At 47.1% G+C, this 20,843-nt stretch overlaps 1 protein-coding gene across 5 annotated transcripts in view; it reads right to left on the bottom strand.

The window, feature by feature from the left end:
* The window catches only part of Tbc1d22a (TBC1 domain family, member 22a), a 284,988-nt gene that overhangs the window by 53,462 nt on the left and 210,683 nt on the right, over window positions 1–20,843 (bottom strand). The window contains exon 12 of one of the 5 annotated variants that reach the window (XM_039080326.2): window positions 453–18,878. The exons of the other annotated variants lie outside the window; for them this stretch is intronic. Within the exon in view, the coding sequence (XP_038936254.1) occupies window positions 18,861–18,878 (18 nt within the window). The 3' untranslated portion in view covers window positions 453–18,860. Of the gene's footprint in view, window positions 1–452; window positions 18,879–20,843 lie in introns of those variants that run through there. 5 annotated transcript variants of the gene reach the window in all.

Here is a 20,843-nt window from a genome sequence, read left to right as displayed (position 1 = left end):
CCTTAAACAGTGAACAGCAGGTGATGTGGAAGGGTAAGTCAAATAAACCATTTTCTCCCCAACTTGCCCTTGGGTCATGGTGTGTCCTCACAGCAGTAAAACCCCTAAGATACTGAGTGTTTTGTCAACTTCTCTGTCACCTTGATTGTCCCCCCCCCCCCTTCTCTCTAAATGCAGAAGTAGAGTGCTTTCTTTTTCCAGCTCCTTTTTAACTTTCGAGAGCTGGCTGCGAGCTCATTAGTGTCTGGTTTTTTCATTTCTGATACAAGCAACTGATACATCTGTCAGTTGCCTTCGGAAGCCACACTTGAGCGGCACTCCACTCTCAATGAATCTGCATCATCAATGTCAAAGAACATGCCACTGGCTTTTAGATGGCTTTTTTGGATCATACCTGATTTATCAGTACATTTTCCAATCTGAAAATGCATGGCTCTTTTTTATCCCTTTAGCTTGTGAGTACTGACTGCTATTAATCGAGTTCTTATAGGATGGGACTTCAGGACTCCAGTTCTTTGAAGGTAATTTGGATTTAGGTTGGAATAGAACACAGCTTCCACAAATGCTTCCTGAGGCAGCATCCTTGAAGGACAGAGTGTAAACAGTGAGGCCACTGTCCTGGTTCTCACACAGCCAGGACTAGGCTGCCAGTGAGTGACCCATGTTGACCAGCTCACACTCTGTAAGTAGCCATAATGGACTCACCAACCTGGACCTGAACAAGATCCTTCCTTTGTTTTGCTAGTGTCAGAGTGAGTAGATGTTTCTTTAGATATCCATAGAATAAGTCGTGCCATAAAATGCCCGCTGTTCTTAAATGCATGGCTGGAATTCCTGGAGGCAGCAATTCATGTATGTCTATTGAAGAAAATTAACTCATTGTGTTAAAAAATCTTCACTCTACCAGGAAATAAGGATGTATTTAAAAATACCTATGGCAACAGTAGATTTATTCTCTTCCTATGGTTCTACCAAATTTGTTTTCTGTACTAGAAGGTATGTTATTGGGTACATACGAATTCAAAATGTCTTCTATGTCACCGCCGGTTAGCATCACCCCCTTCATCTTAAGCAATCCACTGCAAAAGTCTCTGGTTTTGAGCAGCAGTGGGCTAGCAAGATACAATGATGATCATCTATCAGCTTTGCTCATAATCTACTTTAAAATTAATTACATCCTGTATGTGTGCCCTGTGAAAACATCATCACAGTTAGGACCACGCACACATCTATCACCCCTATCATATGTCACATATGTCCTTGCAGCCATTCAGAAGTCCTCCCACTGTGCCAGATGACTACTGAGCTATCCTTTGACACACACCAGTTTACGACTCATGCTTGTTTTTCCTAATGTCCTTCACCCAGAGCTACTATTTTGAAATTTGTCTGCCATGTTCCATGCATCCGGAGTTCATTCACTGCAAATTCCACAGAACCTTCCCCTGAACAGCACACCACAGTTTGTCTTTCCATTCCCTGTAAATGCTACGCTTCCCCTGAATGGGCATACCACAATTTATTCCCCACAAATATTGAGGTGGTTCCCTGTACCTATTCCCTGCAGAGGCTGAGGCATGTAGTCCTGGATGGGCATTTCACAGTCTATCCATTCGTCTATCTAAACACACGGAGCTGCTTGCAGCTCAAGACTATGGTGCAGAGCCGTGTGCACATTTGTGCATTAGTCTCCCCATGGAAACATGCCATCACACGAGTTTCCACAGCGGCTCTACCGTGTTATGCTCCCAGGAGCGGTGAAGGAAGTGCGTGCTGCACCCCATCCTGGCCAGCACTCCACAGAGCCAAACAACTCTGATAGCCTGCAGTAGTGTTTCACTGCGGCTTCCAGGCTCCTAGCTACACTTCCCAAATGACCACTGGCTAAGCGTCCCTCATGTCACCCAACATCTTTTGGTACTTGAGGCTTTTTCTGGCTGTTTGCTATTCTTGAGTTTTACAGGTTGTTTTCTTATCTTCATCATGATAAGTCTCTTGTAACCCTCTGTTGGGAAAATATCACTGGACTAGACCTTGTCTTTCCACACTCGAAAGAGTGGCTTTGGGGAAAGGTGTCTTAAATTCTGCTGGAGGTTCCATTTTAATTTGTTACATCTAAGAAACCTTCCCCCAACTCAAGGGCACACAAGGTTTGCTTCTATTAGAGTTTTACGTTTTCTGTTTAGGCCTCTGGTACATTGCCAATCGCGTTTTCGCAAGTGTAAAGAAGCTGAGGGGCGCTTATGTACACGGACACTGCTCCAACAATTTGCTAAGAAGCTGGTGCCCACCCCACTGAGTTAGGGTTGCAGTCACCCTGGCTTTCATGTTTACCCTTCTCCAGAACTTGGCTGCCTCGCACCTCCTCCATTTTGTATTGATTGCACTGTCAGTTTGTCAATTACTACAGAAGAACTTGTGAATCTACGGATCCTGTGTGTGTGTGTGTGTGTGTGTGTGTGTACACGTGTTTCTGTGTGTGTATGCATGTGTGTATATGTATGTCTATGTGTGTCTGTGTGTGTATCTGTGTATGTGCACACATGTCTATGTATGTGTGCCAATGTGTGTGTCTATGTGTGTCTATGTATGTGTGTGTATGCACACGTCTATGTATGCGTGCTAATGTGTATCTATGTGTGTCTGTGCCGCTGCATGTTTATCTGTGTGCCTGTGTGTACCTGTAATTGCACACACGCCCACCTTAGAAACCCTGAGTTTCCTGACCCTTCACTCACTTAAGTCTCTTTATCTTCAGCAGCACTTTACGGTTTTTGGGATTTAGGTAAATTGCAATGTTTGCCAGAATGTCCCTAAAAATGTCATTTGTTCTAATGATACTGAAAACATTTTCCTAAAATCTTCCAAATCTGGTTCCTTGTGGTAATTGTTGGCTAATTTCTGGAACATGTTTTTCTTTTTTTTTTTTTTTTTTTTTTTTTTTTTTTTTTTTTTGGTTCTTTTTTTCGGAGCTGGGGACCGAACCCAGGGCCTTGCGCTTCCTAGGTAAGCGCTCTACCACTGAGCTAAATCCCCAGCCCCACATGTTTTTCTTTTTAAATCCTTAATTTCCCTTTGTCTCTATAGTGACAGATCTTTCCAAATGAAGTCAGGGTCCCTAATTCAGCAACTTGGTCCCTGCCAACCATGACTGACATGTTCTGTTATTCTGCATCCTAAAACTGGCAACCTGCTGGTGGCTCCCTGTCCTCACTTCCTTTCTTCCTTGTAGTGAACTGACTTGTCTTTACTCATTATTCCAAGGTCTATGTCTAATTGACCCAGAAATTAGCAAGTCTCTGCTCTTGGCTTAGCAGTAGCCTTATGTTAGCAGACAAGCTTAACTCCATGGTGAGCATGGAGCCTGCAAGGTGATATATGGAGTAAAGGTGATTGTCACCTGCCCAATCACCCGATCTACACATTGTCCTCTGACCTCATGTGCACTGTGACAGACAGACAGACACACACACACGCACTAAATATACAATGAAAGAAAATTAGCCATTACCCTTATCTTAACCCCAATCAGCACAGGAAGTGACCTTCACTGAGGTCACAGCCAAGACACACATTGCTTCCTCCTTCCCCAGCATCACACGAGGGGTCTGCATCATCCTGGCTACCTTCCTTAGAACCTGGGATGTCGGGGCTGGGGATTTAGCTCAGTGGTAGAGCGCTTACCTAGGAAGCGCAAGGCCCTGGGTTCGGTCCCAGCTCCGAAAAAAAGAACCAAAAAAAAAAAAAAAGAAAAGAAAAGAAAAGAACCTGGGATGTCTTTGGTGTTGCTTTCTGTATTAACGCTCGCTTGGATTTGCTCAGAGAGATGTCCTGTCTTTTGAGGTCACCACTTTTTGTGAAATCCAGGAACCCAACTTTCCTCTAGCAAGGCTCTCTTGACTGGTCCCCGCAGACTGCATCCTCACTTACTCCATTGCCATCCTCGGGGCTGTCCTATGCTGTGGTCAAACAGTTCGTTGCACTGTATCCTAGTTTCTGCTATTTAATGCTCTCGGTCTATTTGTTACTCAGCCCTGGAACTCTCTTTGGCTGCTCTCTAGAACCTTCCTTGTGCAGTTTCCCTAGGATAGTTATTTTGTCAGAGATGTCTTATCTTTTGGCATGTAGGGGAGCAGTTCTTATAAGAGGAAACCATGATCAGATCTGTTAACTTCACACCAAGAGTTCACCCATCTCTCTGATGGTCTTTGCACTTTTCTCAGAATTCTGGTGAGGCTGATTTAGGCTCTTGTCATTCTAGCCCGCATTTCTGTTATATTTTATATGTCTGTGGGCAATTCATTTTCTTTAAATCTTTTTTTTTTTCTTTTTCTTTTTTCGGAGCTGGGGACCGAACCCAGGGCCTTGCGCTTGCTAGGCAAGGCTCTACCACTGAGCTAAATCCCCAACCCCCATTTTCTTTAAATCTTTAGCTAACTAATCTTCTCTCCCTCTGTGTCACAATTTCCTTTTAAAAATTTTTACTACATTTATTTGCCTCTGTGTGTACGTATACACTTGTGCACAATACGCAAATGCATAGCATAGCATGACAGTCAAGTGGAGCTCAGAGGGCCACCTGGGGGTCTTTCCTCTCCTTCCACCATGTAAGTTCTGATGCTCAGACTCAGATCATTAGGCTTGGTGGCAGGCATCCTTACCTGCTGAGGGATCCTGCACACCCTCCATGTTATGCTTGCTGTTTAGTTCATTTATCACATTTGACTCTGAGGATTTTTCAGTCTTGCACACTGTGTCGGCTCCCTTTCCTTCTCCTTCATTTAGTACTTTCCTTGTTCCATCTCCAACAGCCCAAGCATACTCTAGGCTGCATTTCAGCACCAAATCACACCTCCCTCTCTGAAGCTGTCTTTTCTGCTGACTCCTCTGTCTGTGACTCCCTTCATTGGAACACAAGCCTGTCGGGATTCCCTGAAGCTTTCAGACATGCCTTTCCTCTGCTTGGTGCCTCACAGGACTTTGAGCTACTTAAAGTCGATTTTCAATGGGCAACTTTTCCAGGCAATTGTCAAATGACCTGGAGCTCCAAGCCCACCGGAATGTAGGACAATGGTTGGAAAGTGTGTGGGGCTGGGTCCTTCCTTTTTCATTACCTCAATGGCCAAAGAGACAAAAGGAAAGCCTCGCACCTGGCAGCCCTGAACAGGGCCCAGGTAGTAGCAATTGGCTCATTAAAAGTAATCGGCAGACCCCAGAGATCACAGGGCAGATGTCTGGGCAATACATCTTTGGGGCTATTCCTTCAAATTTCTCAACTTAGAGTTCCCCCAGATGTCTGGTCTCTGAAGTGGTGTTCACACTTGTCAAAACCACACCAGCCCTGTGGTGCATCCTGGAGGAGAAGGACCTTGTGGATTTCGCCTCTGCCATCTTACTTCCTTTAAACAGTCTCAACTTCTTCAAAAGCATGCATTCGATCCTACTAACCTTGTAGCATGTCTGCTGTGGTAGCTGCCACAGCACCAACAACACACAAAATCTCTCTGTAGAAACAAGCAGCAGCTGAGAAGTGTGGTAAGATATCGTAAGACCTTCACCCAGTGACCTTAGCACTCTGTCACAGTGTGACTAGGATGCCTCCTCTAAGAGGTACTGTCATGTACTATCATATCATGTCACTAACCATGGAGGACCACAGTTGCCGTCAGCCTCTTGTCTGATACCCCTGACCTCTGACCTTCTCCTGCTTCCTCCAGTGCTCCAGACCTGAGGCCTGCCTAGCTTGTGCTGAACTGTTGGCACACCATATACCCTTGATCGGCCAGAGAAACCCATCCTCTTTTCAGTCAGCCGAGCCCGCCCCACCTCTCCTCACCAAGGCTGCTGCCATTTCCCACACTGAGTCATTGATGGGCACACACTCTGTCTTCTAATCCTCTGTTCCACCGACTCTGGGGTCTCTTTTCTTTGCAATTTGTGTCCCCAAACCCAACAGTAGAATTAGAGACAGAATGAAACCCCATTTCCCACTCTCCTGGCTCCCCTGAGAGTCTGGTGTGGCTGGCAGGCAGCATTAGTGGACAAGACACTGGGTATCTACAGACCCAGACATTCGTTTTCCTCTCTCATAAATACTGAAGGTGAGCCGACACTTAAGGGCTGGAGGGAAATTCCCTAAGAAAGGAAGGGCAGAGCCCAGCACTGTAAGCTGAGAGGACCAGGGGGTCAGGAGTGCTGGGGGGTGCTCCAGATTGATGCCTTCTCTGTGAAGTCTTGGACACGCTCCTAACTCTGCTCATTTTATTAAGCAGAGAAGGCTCAGGTGGGCTGCAGGACACCCTGCAGGCCAACCCCACAGGAACTGAAGAGCTGGGCTGTGAATCCTGCAGCCTGAACTGTCTCCAGCTGAGAGAGGAACACGGCGTGAGCCAAACTGCAGAGAACAGGAGTTATGGACAAACGGAGTTTTACAGCTTGGTCTAAGTGGATTATTTGTCTTCAGTGACTTGGTAAATTATATTAGAGTAACAATTTGATAAATAGAAAATTCTCATCATAAATGGAAAATGGGCCTCTGCTGTAATGAAGCTTAACCCAGATGATTCATACAGCATCCCAGGAAGGGCGCATGAACAGTGGGCAGGGGGAGGGCAGCAGCTAAAGACCACAGGCTGGACCTGCTCAATCTCTTTCACCACATAGTTTGTCACCACTCGGGACAACAGTCAAGCCAAGAGGCCACTGGTAAGCCTTGTAAAGAGCCTTACGCCAGCAGAAAGGGCCATGGCTTCTAGGATTCCCTTGTCAGTGACATTTCAAACCACAGAGAATTACAGTGTAGGCTGTTTGTGTGCTCATGCTGCATATCTGGACCACGGGCTTTTTGAAAGGGACTGAGCCCTGGTCCAGTCCTTCCTTCCAGCCCCGGTTCCCTGTCCTTGCTGCCCTCCCTGCCCATGGCCACTAGGACTGCCTCAGTTTCCCAGGCTCTAGGCTCCATGAGGGAGGCGAGCAGAAAAGAGGACAGGAAGAGTTGTCTTGGGGGAAAGAGCTCCTGGACAACTGTGGTCCTGTCTTGTCTGGGAATTTCATGGGTGGGGCAGGAGCGTGAAAAGCTCCCTCCCTCAGCCCAAGTACCAACAGAACTGTAGGGATGCTGGGAATGCCCTGCTTTTCCCAGCAGGAATCCAGAAGTCACAAAACACCTGTAGGAATGGTTCTAGAAGTCACCTGTAGGAATGGTTCTAGATTGGGGAGGGGAGGGTATCAGGGAGGGTATGAGGTGCTTACTGGCCATCGTATCAGCTAGGGGTTAATATGTAATTCCTGCACCTGGTTAGATAAAGAGACCCTAGCTACAGAGATCCCTCGACAATGGGAAGGACCCATTGTCCCCAATGCTGGACCTGCCCTGCTTCTGCTCCTCTGTAACTACAGCCTGAGAGACCTGAAGAGCACAGTCAAATCCTGGAACCTGATGGCTTATAACTAAGGTGTGTCCAGAGTGGAGCACCGTGGCACTGCCGTTGCTGTCTTCGAAGGAGCATCTGGATCTCATACAGGAGGCTCCCACCCAGACATGGTTCAGAGGTATGGGAAGAGGGAGTACAGCTAGAGCCACCCCGAGATGTGCTGGTGGCCACTGGCTACCAGTCTTAGCAATGTCTTCATTCTGTCCCAGGGCTCCTCCCTGTAGGAGTGGCACAGCCCCATTGTCCTTATACCTCCTGTCTACAGAGGAAACACCACAGGAGCACTGAAGGAGAACTCAGGGTTCAAGGTTCTTATCCTGTGGTGTGTTAATAACTCCCTGTTGCTATGATCAAACACAAAGACCCAGAGTGACTATGGAGGAAAGAATTTATTGGGGCTTATGGTCTCAGAAAGTTGAGTTCATGGTGGGAAGCATGGCAGCAAGGGGACAGGCACTGTGGTCTGAGCAGGAGGCTGAGAGCTCACACCCTAACTATGAGCATGAAGAAAGAGAGAGCAACCCAAAAGTAGAACCCCAGTGACCCATTTCTCCAGCTAAGGCTCCACCTCCTAACCTTCCCCCAAAGTTCCACCAACTACGGGCCAAGTGCTCAAACACCAAGAATGTGAGGTCGTCTTGCTGGAACCACCATCCATGATAACAACAGAAGAGCAGGTTTTGTTTCCAATCATTTTGGCATTACTGTCTTAATCACTAGGTAAGGACACAGTAAATGACGACTTAGCCGTAAGTCTGCCAGGGCCAGACTCAGTCTCGCCACCCATGTGAGCAAGTTGGGAAGTGCTCCTGAGCTTTGAGAAGGAATGTGATGTTTGAAACAGATCCTGCCAGGCTCAAGTGCTGCCCCACAGAAGCCCAGAGCTAATTTAGTTAAAGCTCTTTCCATCTACCCAGAGACTGGGTATCATGCTCCCGTCCACCATTTGTAGAAAGGATCTCCTCCCTGACAGGGCTAGCAATGCACTGAGGATAAGCCAGGACTAGCCTGTGCCAACAGAGATGGGGCAAACACAGGCTTGAGAAGCCACTAGGTGGGCTTTAGTCTCTCTACTATATAGCCCCAATCACTTCCCTGCAATGGCTCCCATTTGTGGCTGTCATTGCCTGCCTGTCCATCATCGACTCTATAGTTTATGTCCCTGTCCCCCAGCACAGGCCTCTCTAACCCAGGACTGAGGCTCACTGTCCTCATGAGAACACACATCCAACACCCAAACTGGACGGGCCCTTAGGATTAGCTTGGGTGGCTCAACCACGATATCACCCAGGGCTGTGTGACTGCATCCCCACTGTAGTTCAAGGATACAAAAGTCCCAGTATGAGGAGCAACCCTGATGTCTACAGGGATGTGACAATACCTACCCTATCCTTTTCTAAAATTTGTTTTTACATACCAAGGGTGGAGCTGAACACTGACTTACAGCTCTTCCCAGCTCCTTCCCCAAAATACAACTCACCCTGGCTCTCCCACCCACAGGCCTCCAACCCTTTCTACACTTCCCCCTCAACCCCTTGCTTCCTACATGTTTCTAGAAGTGAAAGCAGAGTCTAAGTCCTTCTTTCTCTTTACATCAAACACTCTCCACCCTTTATGATCCATGATAAGAATCAGGAGTCTCGGCTTTATAAGGGCCAGATTTCCACCTCTGCAGTGATCCTAGCAATGAAAGCATAGAATGGGCAGCTAAGAACATTTCCTCTAGAACATTCTCCCATACTGGGAATGTTTGTGAGGAAGGCACTCATCCACAGTTCCTCTCCAGTTGTGACTTTTCTATACCGTGTGGACTCAGAAAGTCAAGAGCAGCAACTACGCTCCCTACAACTACAGGCTTCCCACAGACACCTGGCCCACACCTACGAAGAGTAGCCAGATACCAGGGGCAAAAAGCCCCATGTGCAGATGTCCCTGGAGTCTACACGTCACTCACGGGGAAGAGCTGCTGGTTATGATGACAGGCAGTAATGACTGCCACCTGATCCATCATAGAGCTGTGGGATGGAGGAGTAGGGCATCTGTTGCATAAGACAGAGATGAAGGTGACACTGTGACCCAGTGACAATGGCATCAGGGTGAAAAGATGACGAGATGAGTCATGGCTGTGCCTGAATGCACCTTGCTGCTCCCACTGTACCCTGAAGACAGATCTGCTGGGAGAGGGCCCTCCTACCTTGTTCACCTTGGAATGGCAGCACCCTTCCTTTGACATGGTCTTCCTTAGTCATTCAGAGCTCCTCTTAGCAGTCCTAAGTCCCCCAGACCCCGGCTAAGAGACAGACAAGTCTGGCAGAGTCTGGTATGCTGAGAAAAGACCACTAAGAAAGCCTCAGCCCACACGGCTACATCAGACTCTGGCGTCTCCCAAGTGCCCTCTTAGTGTGAGCTACTGTGTCTCTGAGCTTTACCAGGATGGAGCTGAAGATATAGAACCAGCGCAGTGAGCCTGGCTCTGTGTGAGCTGAGTCCCCACAATCAAGCTCATCAGCACATCTGTCACCCTGCAATTACCTCTGTATGTGACAAAAACTCATCAGACTCCCTTCTCAGCAAATGTCAACTCTCTATACAGAATTGTTTAAGGTAGTCAGTAGCCTGTGTTCTCCATGTCAGAGCTCATTGGTCCTGGATAACTAGAACTCTACACCCTTTCAGATAGCCCCATTCCCCACCCCAGGCCCCAGCAACCACCATCATTACATCTGTGAGCTCAACCGGTTTAGATCCACATGCTAGTGAGATCATGCAGTACTTGTCTTTCTGTGCCTAGCTTAGTGCAATGTCCTCCAAGGAACATGAAAGGCAAGCCCTCCTCCCTGGATAATGCTCATGCATTTAATATATATTATATATGTTATATACTGGTACATAGAATTATGCATATGGCTGCATGCCACATATAGCTAGAATCACATGCAAGTTTGCCCACCATGTCTTGTTGAGAATAGACATCAAGGACCTTTCCTGCCTTGGTTATCAGGAATAATGTTGCAAGGATCCTGGGTGCAGATGTCCCTCAGGACTGACTTAACTCCACAGCAGGATCACAGACCATATGGCAGTTCTATCTCTAACTTTCAGGAGATGGCAAACTGGTTTCTATAATGACTATGCCAATTTAAAATCCCACCAACCCTGTAAAAAAGGAAATGCTATTCTTCAAGTTCTCTAGGGCAAGGGCATGTGGAGATGGGTACAAGGTCAAAGGTGAAGATTAGTACAAAGTCAGTGGTGGAGACAGGTAACAAGGTCAGAGGTCAGGCTTAGAGTTATTTGTAGTTGCAACACACTCAGTCACTGTTGAGCTGTGTGACAGAGGAACGAATAGAGCCCAGCCTTTCCAGCCATCGAGGAACTGAAGTACAAGAGCAACAGACCCAAATCCATCACGACAGACCAACGCTAGCAACACAGAGCTGCATTAATCACGCTGTGAATGAAGTTTAAGCGTGATGCTATTAACAGACTGTGTATCCAGTGTACTACTAAATTGTTTATGGATATATACATTTGATTAATTGACTAACAGTTTACAAAGGGGATGATAAAAGCCAATTTCAAGGGACTTAGCTATAGAAAGGAAGGGAAAAGACTTTGAGGTACATATAAAACTTAATTTCTAAATAAATAAAGACCCAAGGCAGGATATTAAAAAAAAAACTCTTAGATTTAATATCCTGGGTATTGAGTACATGGGTATTTGTTGAGTTATTACCGGACTTTTCTGTATATTACACATTTTTCATAATTAAGAAAAACACCAGAGACCAATTTTGCATGGTCTTCCATAGCTATTAACACTCTTACCTATTTGTAGGGTCTCTCCATCTGGGTATTCCAAGCCTGGGAACCACAGGATGTAAAGACAAGAGTAGTCTGCCCAGCCTTCTGCCCTGCTAGGCAGATTCAATGGCCTCATCTCCTGGCAGTCTGGTTATCATGACCTTGGGCAGTCCTGCCCAGTAGCTTCTTTCTGGCAATGTTCACAGCTGTTCCTCCTCTCCTGGCCACACTTCTTCCCCTGGCCCTGAGCTGTGGGACTTCTGACCACTTGTTCTGTTAGAAACTGCCTGTCCCTGGTCTAAGCACCAGCATCCTGGAGCATAGAGGCACCCAAGGGGAGAAGTCACTCCTGTCCATCAGCTACCTCTGACCATTGGCCTCTCCTGTCTGTCAGCTACTCTTGTTCATCAGCAACTCCCCTCCATCAGTTACCAGAGGAAGGGAAAAAGTAAACCTTGATACCATGACATCAGGTTTCCCAACCCTGAATACCAGCTTCCAGTAGTTTCCATGTGACTTTCAAAATAAAATGAAGTTCAAAGGTGACTACAGATTAACTAAATGCAAATTACATATGATGTGCAGTTTTTAAAATGTAATAAATAAGGCAGGAAAAAAAACAAAACCCATCTATAATCGCTTTCAGTTTGTTGAGGGTGTGTGTGCGTGCGTGCGTGCGTGCGTGTGTGTGTGTGTGTGTGTGTGTGTGTGTATAGTAAAGTGGTAAAAGGAACAATTTTTCACCTTTAATTGCATCATTAAATTATACTTATAAGTTTTGGCACTGGAAAAACTGACTGGCCTCAGGCACCAGGAGATCCCCGATGTACACGTATTTACATAGATGTATTCTGAGGCCATTCTAATGAAGGAGACTATTTCCCAGTCTCTGCTCAGATTCAAATATACCAACTTCAGCTGTGCAGGCAAATGCTGGGCCATGATTTCCTTTGAAATATTCATCAGCAGGCCACTGCATGACACAATTACCTGCCGGTAATGCAGAGCACGGCCCTTTTAAAATTCACACCAACATCCCTGTGTTTGGTGCATAGGCCAGTAATGAGAACTGTAAATCACACTTCATTATGCGGCCAAATCGTGGAGCACAAATGAGCCGGCTTCAAAGTGACCGATCTATCAACTCCACGCCAACCTGCATTAGCTTTGGCCAGATACTTATTGGCAGGTGTCTGTCCATGTCTGAGAGCATTCCAGCTGCTTAAATGGCAAAGGTCACTGGCTATCACATCTGTGTATCATGAGGCAGACTCTCATTGTTCCAATCTTAGAAAGGAAGCCTTTGGGAATAAGATGACCCTCATGGTCTATGCCAGCTCCTGGGATTTTGGTTGGTGCCCTCAATACATCAGGACTCCCTGAACTGAAGCTATTCTTCAAAAGCCAGCAGGTATCATAACACAGGAAATAATACTGTCAGGAATTTCTGGTTAATGTATTCATAAGGGACATCCAGAGAAACAAAGCCAGAGAGAAAGAGGGGTGGGGTGGGGGAGCATGTGTGTGTGTCTCCATCCACACATATATGTTCATGCTAGGAGCTGATAGCATGCAGCCAGAGACCCAGAAAAAGCAGTTCAAGGTCAAAGGCCATATACCAACAGACTTCCTTCTTGCTTATAAAGTCAGTCTTTGATCTTTTATGGCCTTCAGAGATTAGATAAGTCCCCTCTATGTGATAGAGAGACATCAGTTTTATACAAAGTCCCCTAAGTTTAATTGTTAATCGCACTCTAAAAATACTCACAGAAACTTACAGAACACTGCTTGTCTAACTACCTGAGCATGATGGATCAGCAAACTGAAGTATAAATTCATCATCACAGTCAGTAGCCATGCAGGTCAAGGTCTGCCTGCAAATCTGAAGGTGTTTTCTGGTGCTATGTCTCTAGGTCCCTTTAATATTCCATTAACTAACAAGAAATCAATATTCCGTAAGGAGCTCCACTTCTGTGTGGCTGGTGTCTCTGAAGGGGTCAACCAGTTATTCTAGCAGATTGTCTGGAAGAATCTAGAGATCATGGGAAGCAGAGAGCACCCTTAAGCCCCTCTGAACCACTGATCCAGGATCTTCGTTTGGGCCTGTGAGGAAAGAACAACCTCCAGCACACAAATGAACCCCAGCAAAAGGCAGCCAAGAAACACACATAAAGGGTGAGCCTGACTTACATATTTGAGCAAGGGTCCCTCAGCACAGACACTCAAGGCACACACGTGGGACAGTGTGGGATCACAGGGCTGTCTGTTACCACCATGTCTCACATCACAGGGAGCACACTGCCTGCAAATGCTTTCTCCTTGATAGAGGAAATCAAAGGCACCCTTTTAATGCTGCTGGGTCAAAACTCCATGAATTATACAAGCACTGAAGGACTGTAGGGGGGCCTAAGGAAAGAAAAATTGACCTACCATGCCCCCCTCCCACGTCCCAGACCTTACCATCCCAAGTCTGTCTCAACTCAGCAGTTTTAGAAGATGCTGTGCCACTGTCTGGTCTATCAGTGCTGTCGTGCGGGAACCCATGACACCCTCAGCAACCTGAAACACTCCAACACTTTTAAATTTGTGTCAAGGACATTCCTGGCAAACTCAAAGGAAACTCAAAGGAAAAGATCCTGCTGTGGGCCCTGATTAATTTTACTTTGAAGAAAGAAATGACATCATGCCAGTTAGTAACTCAAAGCCTCTGTGCAAAGCCAACTTAGCCCAAAGGGCAAGCGGGCAGAAAATGAGCAAGGGAGCTGCAGTCAGGCCCTGTCAGGGGTTGGGCTGTTCTCCTGGGCAGCACGCAAGTATAAGTAAGCATCCCCAGCAGAGACTGAACAGCCTGCACCCCTGGGCACCACTGCCACTGTGTGCTTGCCAAGCCTGCACCATCACTCCAGTCCTCTGCCTGGGGTTCCCATCCACTTTCTCCAAGGACTGGCCCCTATTCTCAGAGCTGGTAAAGCCCTTCTCCTGCCCTCCTTTAAGGTCTTTGTTGGCTGAGATCTTTGGGCTCCTTCCATTGATTACTACTCTTATCCTGTGCTCTGGGAGCTTAATCCCCACCACCACTCAAGGACACTTGTGGACATTGCATTATTCACTGGCCTTCCCCAGGGGATTCCTGAGGGAATGTACCCACCTCCAGTGGTCCCTAGATGTAGGAACCCACCCCCTAACCTCCAACACCTTCTATTCTGTGGTAACATAGGGCTACTGCAGCCAGAAAGGCCCTTGTAACAGCTCCCATCCTCAGGACAACAGACAAGTCACTGTCCTGTCTCAGCGCCATCCTCACCTACACAACCACATAGTATCTCTGGTCATCCAGTCCAAACCTAAAACATAAGGCTGGCTAAACATACAGCACAAAGGCCCGTTCTCAGCTGTCATTGTGTCTGATGCTGGAATCCCAGAATTTGAAGGTTGGAACAGGAGACCTACAATGAGTTTGAAGCCAGTGTAGGCTACATAGGGAGTTCTAGGCCAGTCTGGGATATATAACAGGACTGTTTCAAAAAACCAAATGCAAAACCAGCTTTACACTCCAAACTGTTGGCTGTGCATGGTGAAGCCAATGGCCTCCGCATAAACCTCAGGGAGAGCAGCAATGTGAAAACTCAGCATGCATTTCTCAGCTGAAGAGAGGCAGAGATAACCAGATAAACCCTGAGGCCTTAGGAAGCATGGGGGCCAGACCACAAGGCCTGCATTCCAAGGCTCTGGACCATCAGAAAAGAACCACAACAAGTCTACTCCCCCAAGAGATACCCCTTGACATGAGCCCCAACTGGGCCACACGGGAGTCTCACCTGAAGCTAAGGCTACACGGCCTGGCCGTCCACCATGGGCACCAGGTGGGCCTTTGGGAGCCACATCCACCTGGAGAGGGGACAGAGCCAACCACGTCTTAGAAGGCAATGGAGACCTGAGTGCGGGCTGGCAAGTTAGGCTTCTGTGGTGCCAGTGGGGATTCCAGTTGGAACTGGAACCTGTAGGAGGAGCTGGCAATGTAGAAATAAATAAGAGGAGCTGTGCCTGATACTGAGACGGGAACAACCGGTGTCCCTGAGGTGACCTTGAGCTGGGGATTCCTGAGGACAGTGAATGGACCTCATGTGACCTAGGGCCTTCACCCTCAGCTCCCAGCATGGAAGGTACACTGGTGGGCACACAGACACTCTGCCCTAGGGTAGACAGAAATGGAGCTCCTGGTGGTGGCCGAGCAACCTTCACTGTAACAAGCTCCAGAGAGATGGCTCCCACCCATAGCAGAGATGAAGAACCACTTGCTGGGATACAAGCTTCTAGAAGAGAGGCCTTTCCTTCCCCTCGTGTGGGTCCCCTCTGCACCCCTTACTTCTGCTCTCAGTGGGGATTCACAAATGAAAAAGATAATGAGAGAGTGAAGGGATGCTGTGCAAACTTCCACATCATTTGCTAATTGGTAGCTTCCTGCTGAGCCACTCTGACCCCTGACCCCTGACCATAGCTGATGGCTGAGCACTTAAAGGGCCCAGGACCACCAGCCTTGAACAAACATTGGCACCTGTCCCCCAGCAAATTGGGCTGTGAATGTGTCTTTTATTGCTTTGAAACCAATTTCAACAAAAGGGATCACCTAACAGACCTTCCCCCAGGGAACTGCAGATTTAGCAGGAAGTAGACCAAGAGAAGAGTTCCTGATGAGAGGAGACAGGGGACCTGCAGCCCAATGAGAGAGAGTGAGAGCCAGATGAGTGGGGCTCCCAGTCAGGCAAGCTGACCTCACCCCCAGGTTCCAGCCTGTGGCTGCTGTGGCCACTCACCACCTGCAGGCTTCCTGTACTCATTTGCTCAGGCCAGACCTATTAAGTGTGTGAGTAGGGGGAAGGGGGAGAGAAGTTGGGGTGGGGTGAGGGAGGGAAGTATGTAGTGTGTGGGCATGTGCATGCCTATGTGTATATGTGTGTGCATGCACTCGCATGTGTGTGCATACACGCCTGCCAGTGCATGGGGTGTGCGTGTGCATGACTTGGTTAATGAATACAGCACATCTGGATTATATCCACTTCCGCCTAACTTTCCAGACCTCCCCATTTCCCTCACAATCTTATGTCATCATCGTCTTTTAAAAAATAACCCTAACAGCTTTCTGTTCTGGACTTAAGGCCCAGATGCACAGACTGGAACTTATACCTTACTGTGAACCAAGTCTAAAGCCAGTTGAGGAGGTCATAGGCCCAATTATGGGTGTTTGGGGTTTTTTTGTTTTTTTGTTTTGTTTTGTTTTTTTGGTTCTGGGGTTTTTGTTGTTGTTGGTGTTTTTGTTTGGCTAAAGGGACAGAGTCTCAAGTTACCTTCTACATACCTGTGTGTATACCCATAGACTAGTGCGCTCACAGCTCATAGGGAAGCTGCTTTAGGGAGCAAATGGTAGTTATAGAAACCCACAACCTAGCCCTGAATGGGGTAGCATTTTAAAAGCATTTTCAAACAAGCCTCTTCAAAAGCACCATTTGAGGAGATTACCTGTTCATCACTGGGATGTATGAGGATCGCAGCTCCACCAAGGAGTCTCCTTGCCAACCCCACCCCAACCTCACACCACTGGATCATTCAAAAGCCACCCTGGGTGCTGTGCTACACGACAAACTGCTTCTTCTAGAGCCAAAAGCTCTTTTCTAAAAGCAGAGACATTCCCACCTGAAACTGTTCCATTTCCTCAGTGTAACTCAACGAGCCTCCAAATCCCACGCTCCCTCAGTGCTGCTCTGCCCTGATGGGCTTCAAATGCAAGCTCTCGATGTGTGGAACAGTCAGTGCCCTGCCTCTCAGCCTGTCTCAGACCCTCCCAGTCCCACGCCTGTGTCTTGTTTCCTTTGAGAACCAGTCTTTTGTTAAAAGGGGAGTCCACCCTAGTCTTGACAGGGCCATTCCTACAGTGGGGGTCCTACCTGTACTTCTTCCCTGGTACTTCCTGGAAACTGGACTCAAATTGAAAGGCTAGGATTGTACTCTGAGGTATTTGGCATAGTTACACTATCAGGAGACACTGAATGCCCATGGTCTCCTTCTTACAATATAATGATGGAGCGACAGGCCCAGGTGCTGCCATACATAACCATCCGTCAAACAGCTCCCTGCAAGCTCTGGGTCCAAGTGCAGCCAGGCAGGGCCATCCGCTGCCAAGTTCCCCTGGCTGGCTTCCCAGGGGATGGTGAGTACTGCCTTGGCTCACTGTTTCTGTACGTCACACTACAGGTCTCCTGCCCCCTCTGCACCTACACCTGCATTTCTCCCTGAAGAAAGTGTGCTCCTTCCAAGACTGCCTGGCCACCAGGAGGACACATGCACACCTGAATCTTTCCACTTGTTTACCAGCTGGTGACAGCTGTCTCTAAAGGAAAACTAGGGTTTTCTTTAAAAATTACAATGAATCCATAGACATATAGGCTACCCCAGTAAATGGCCCTGAGGAAGGCCTCCTGATGTCCCTTAGCTCATCTGGGGCATCCTAAACCAGGCCTTTCCTACAAAGCCCTGGTCCCTTCTCATAGGACATAGTGGAGGGCTGAGGCAGGACTGTTCCCCTCCCCACATTCCTTTCGGATATAGTGATTTTGCATGAAGAACTAGGTATTATAATTTCTTTTTTTTTAAAAAGGCATCATAATTTTAAGCCAAGTCTTAATTCATATTTAAGATTACATAGATTTTAAGTCTTTGAATTCATGCTTGATTCTCTTCTCTCTGGTAATAAAAAATCTTAGTTCCTATGGCATTATCATAATTACCTATTTGTTTTTCCCTAATATACATATGTAAATACGCATTTCAGTCAGTGTAAACAGTTTCAAAACAACACTAATATTACTACTGTGAATGTTTGTCGAGTACTGCTCTTAATTTATTTTTTATTATTATTTTTTATTTTTTATTATACATGCGCACACACACACACACACACACACACACACACACACACACACACACACAGAGCCTGAGCAGTCTTCTTCACGGACTGCACACTATAACAGCTGGAAAGTCTCTCTGATGCAGTTCTCTTTGGATAACTAAAGCACAGACTTGATGGAGCTTAGGATTTAAAAAAAAAAATCAGTTTTACTCTGATCAGTTTTACTCTGGTTTTCGAGGACAGGTTTCGTAACTTGGTGCACTTTGGTTTAATAATTAAATAAAGCAATCCATGCTTCTAAAGTGAGAAGCAGAGTTCTGAGAGGCTGGGCCTCACTCCTGCCCCTTCCACGTGACTCCCTCTTCAGAGGGCCTCTTTGTCGGTGGCTCCTGGCTCACTCCTCCATTGGTACTCCATCTTGTGTAAGACACAGGGACGCAGCAGGTGTGAGCATGCTCACATTCTGCCAGGCAATGAACAGATGGGCTATGGGGTCTCTTGTGTGCGCTCTGCTTCCCCTAGTAAACAGCACTACAGAGCTCGGTGGGCAGGTGCACCCTCGGTCCTGCCACCACACAGAACACTCCACATGGAGGCCTGGGTGGACTGGAGTCCAGGTCTGTATCGTCAGTCTCTGTGCCGTTCGTTTCTCCTCTCTCCTACTGGAAACAACTTTAATGAACAGGCCTAGAGATGCCACATTTCATGTCTTCATCAGTTTATCTTGGGGGTTGACTCTGGCCAACAAGAGAACAAAATGTGTGTTACTTTCTAGAGTGGCCTGCATTTTCTCTTACCAAGGACTGATCGTGTGTCTGGCCTACCTGTGATGGTGGTCTACCCACTCCTTGTGACTTACAAAGCTCACTGCAGACTGTGTGCTCTCCTCTGCTGGTCACTGGACATGCACTGTCTCCCACACACTGTATTTCAGAGGAGACGGACCACTGTTTAAAATAAAACCTACCTGAGATAACCACAGACTCCTGCTGTATGATGAACAACACAGTGATCCCATGGCCTTTGCCCAGGGACTGGCTACATTCTAAATTCACAGTAAAGGAAACGGTGGCCTATCCTCTGCCCTCACCATCGGCCCCTTGGGTAACTTACTGAAGAGGACAGATGTCACCTTTGGTGGATTCAGCCAGACATAGCAGTCAGTTAGGGATGTGACACAGTCCACTAACTAAGCTGTTCATTCCAGTAGGTGCTAATGCACATGAGAATCTTAATCTGGGCACATGATCTCATAGGGCTGAGTTTAGTTTGCATTGCAGTCAACAGTGAGCAGGACGCACACGCAGATAACCCACGTACCTATACTCGTGCATGTGGACATGAGTGTGACTCCTTCTAGACAGGGTCTAGCTAGCTGTTCTCTCTCTATACTGCTGGTGAGTGACATTAGCTCAGCCATAAGTACTGCAGGGCGAGGGCCCTTGTGTGACCTCACAGTTCGCACACTGAAGGGAAAGTGCCTGAGCTCTCCGTCTGCCGTGCTGACGGCTTAGATCCCCGCTGCACGGCTTATCTTCACGCTTACAACAGACGCATTCAACAGGGGTTTGCTACAGAATAAAGAAAGAGAAAAGAAGGAAAAGAAAAGGCTAAAGAGGTTTTCTCTAACCTAATACCAGCTTCCTGAAGCAGGCGCTGACAACTGAGTGTTAGCACCCAGTCTTGATCCTGCTCAAGTCCGATTTGGAAAGCTTTGCCCAGCATTGTGTTCCCAGCCCTTCTCCATCCTTTAAAGGCAGAGGAAGTGCTAAGCTGCAGTTAGAGCAGAAGTGACAACCAACGATTACAGGAATGAAAGGTTTGCCTAATCGAAGGGTCAAAGACAATATTTTTGGTATTTTATTTACTTTTTTGGAAAAGTTAGCTACACGTAATCCTCAAAAACTACAATTTTAAGGGTTTTAAAGATTATTTAATTAAACATTAGGTAATACATAAAAATCGGTGTGGGGGGGGTTAGCATCTGAGTAGGGGAGATGGCTCAGTGGTTAAAGCTGTGGCCATGACAGTGTGAAAATTGGAACTGTTGTCCCAGAACACATGAGAAATGCTATGTAAACATAATATTCCATCTGCAATTCAACCTTGGAAGGCAGAGACAAGGGGGACCCAGAGAAAGCTGGTTAGCAAGACTAGCCAAACGATGAGTCTGTGTTTGACTGAGAGACCCTGCCTCAATGAATAAGGAGCAAGAGCAGTAGAGGATGCTGCCTGCCATCAGCCTCAGGCCTCTGTGTGCACGAACACACAAATGCACACTACACACATGAGAAGTGACTACAGACAGACAGACATAATACATAGTTCTCTCTGTGTGTGCATATATAATACACACATATATATTTATGAAAGTGTGTAATGAGTCAGTCCAAGAGCCTTGGGCGTTAGCATCCTCCCACTGTCTGAGAGGCAATGTACTGGCAGGACAGCCAGCTCTATCCTCGAGAGCCAAGACACTGCAGGTCAACTGTCCCCTAAACGTAAAACGTGCTTATCACTTGCTCGGTATCCCTGTCTGTGCCACTGTCGTTTGCTTTGGTTATACTTTTAGAGAAAGGCAGTGTCAGATATGCGCTAAGGACAGCTTTCTTTCCATTCCCCCCGACGGTCCTGGAACACACTCCCGAGCTCCGTGTAGCCAGCTCTCCAGCTCGTTTACCCCTTCCACCAGCTGCTGATGG

This window comes from Rattus norvegicus, chromosome 7 (genome assembly GCF_036323735.1).
Source record: "Rattus norvegicus strain BN/NHsdMcwi chromosome 7, GRCr8, whole genome shotgun sequence".
NCBI lineage: Eukaryota > Metazoa > Chordata > Mammalia > Rodentia > Muridae > Rattus > Rattus norvegicus.
This window is presented reverse-complemented; position numbering and strand designations above follow the sequence as displayed.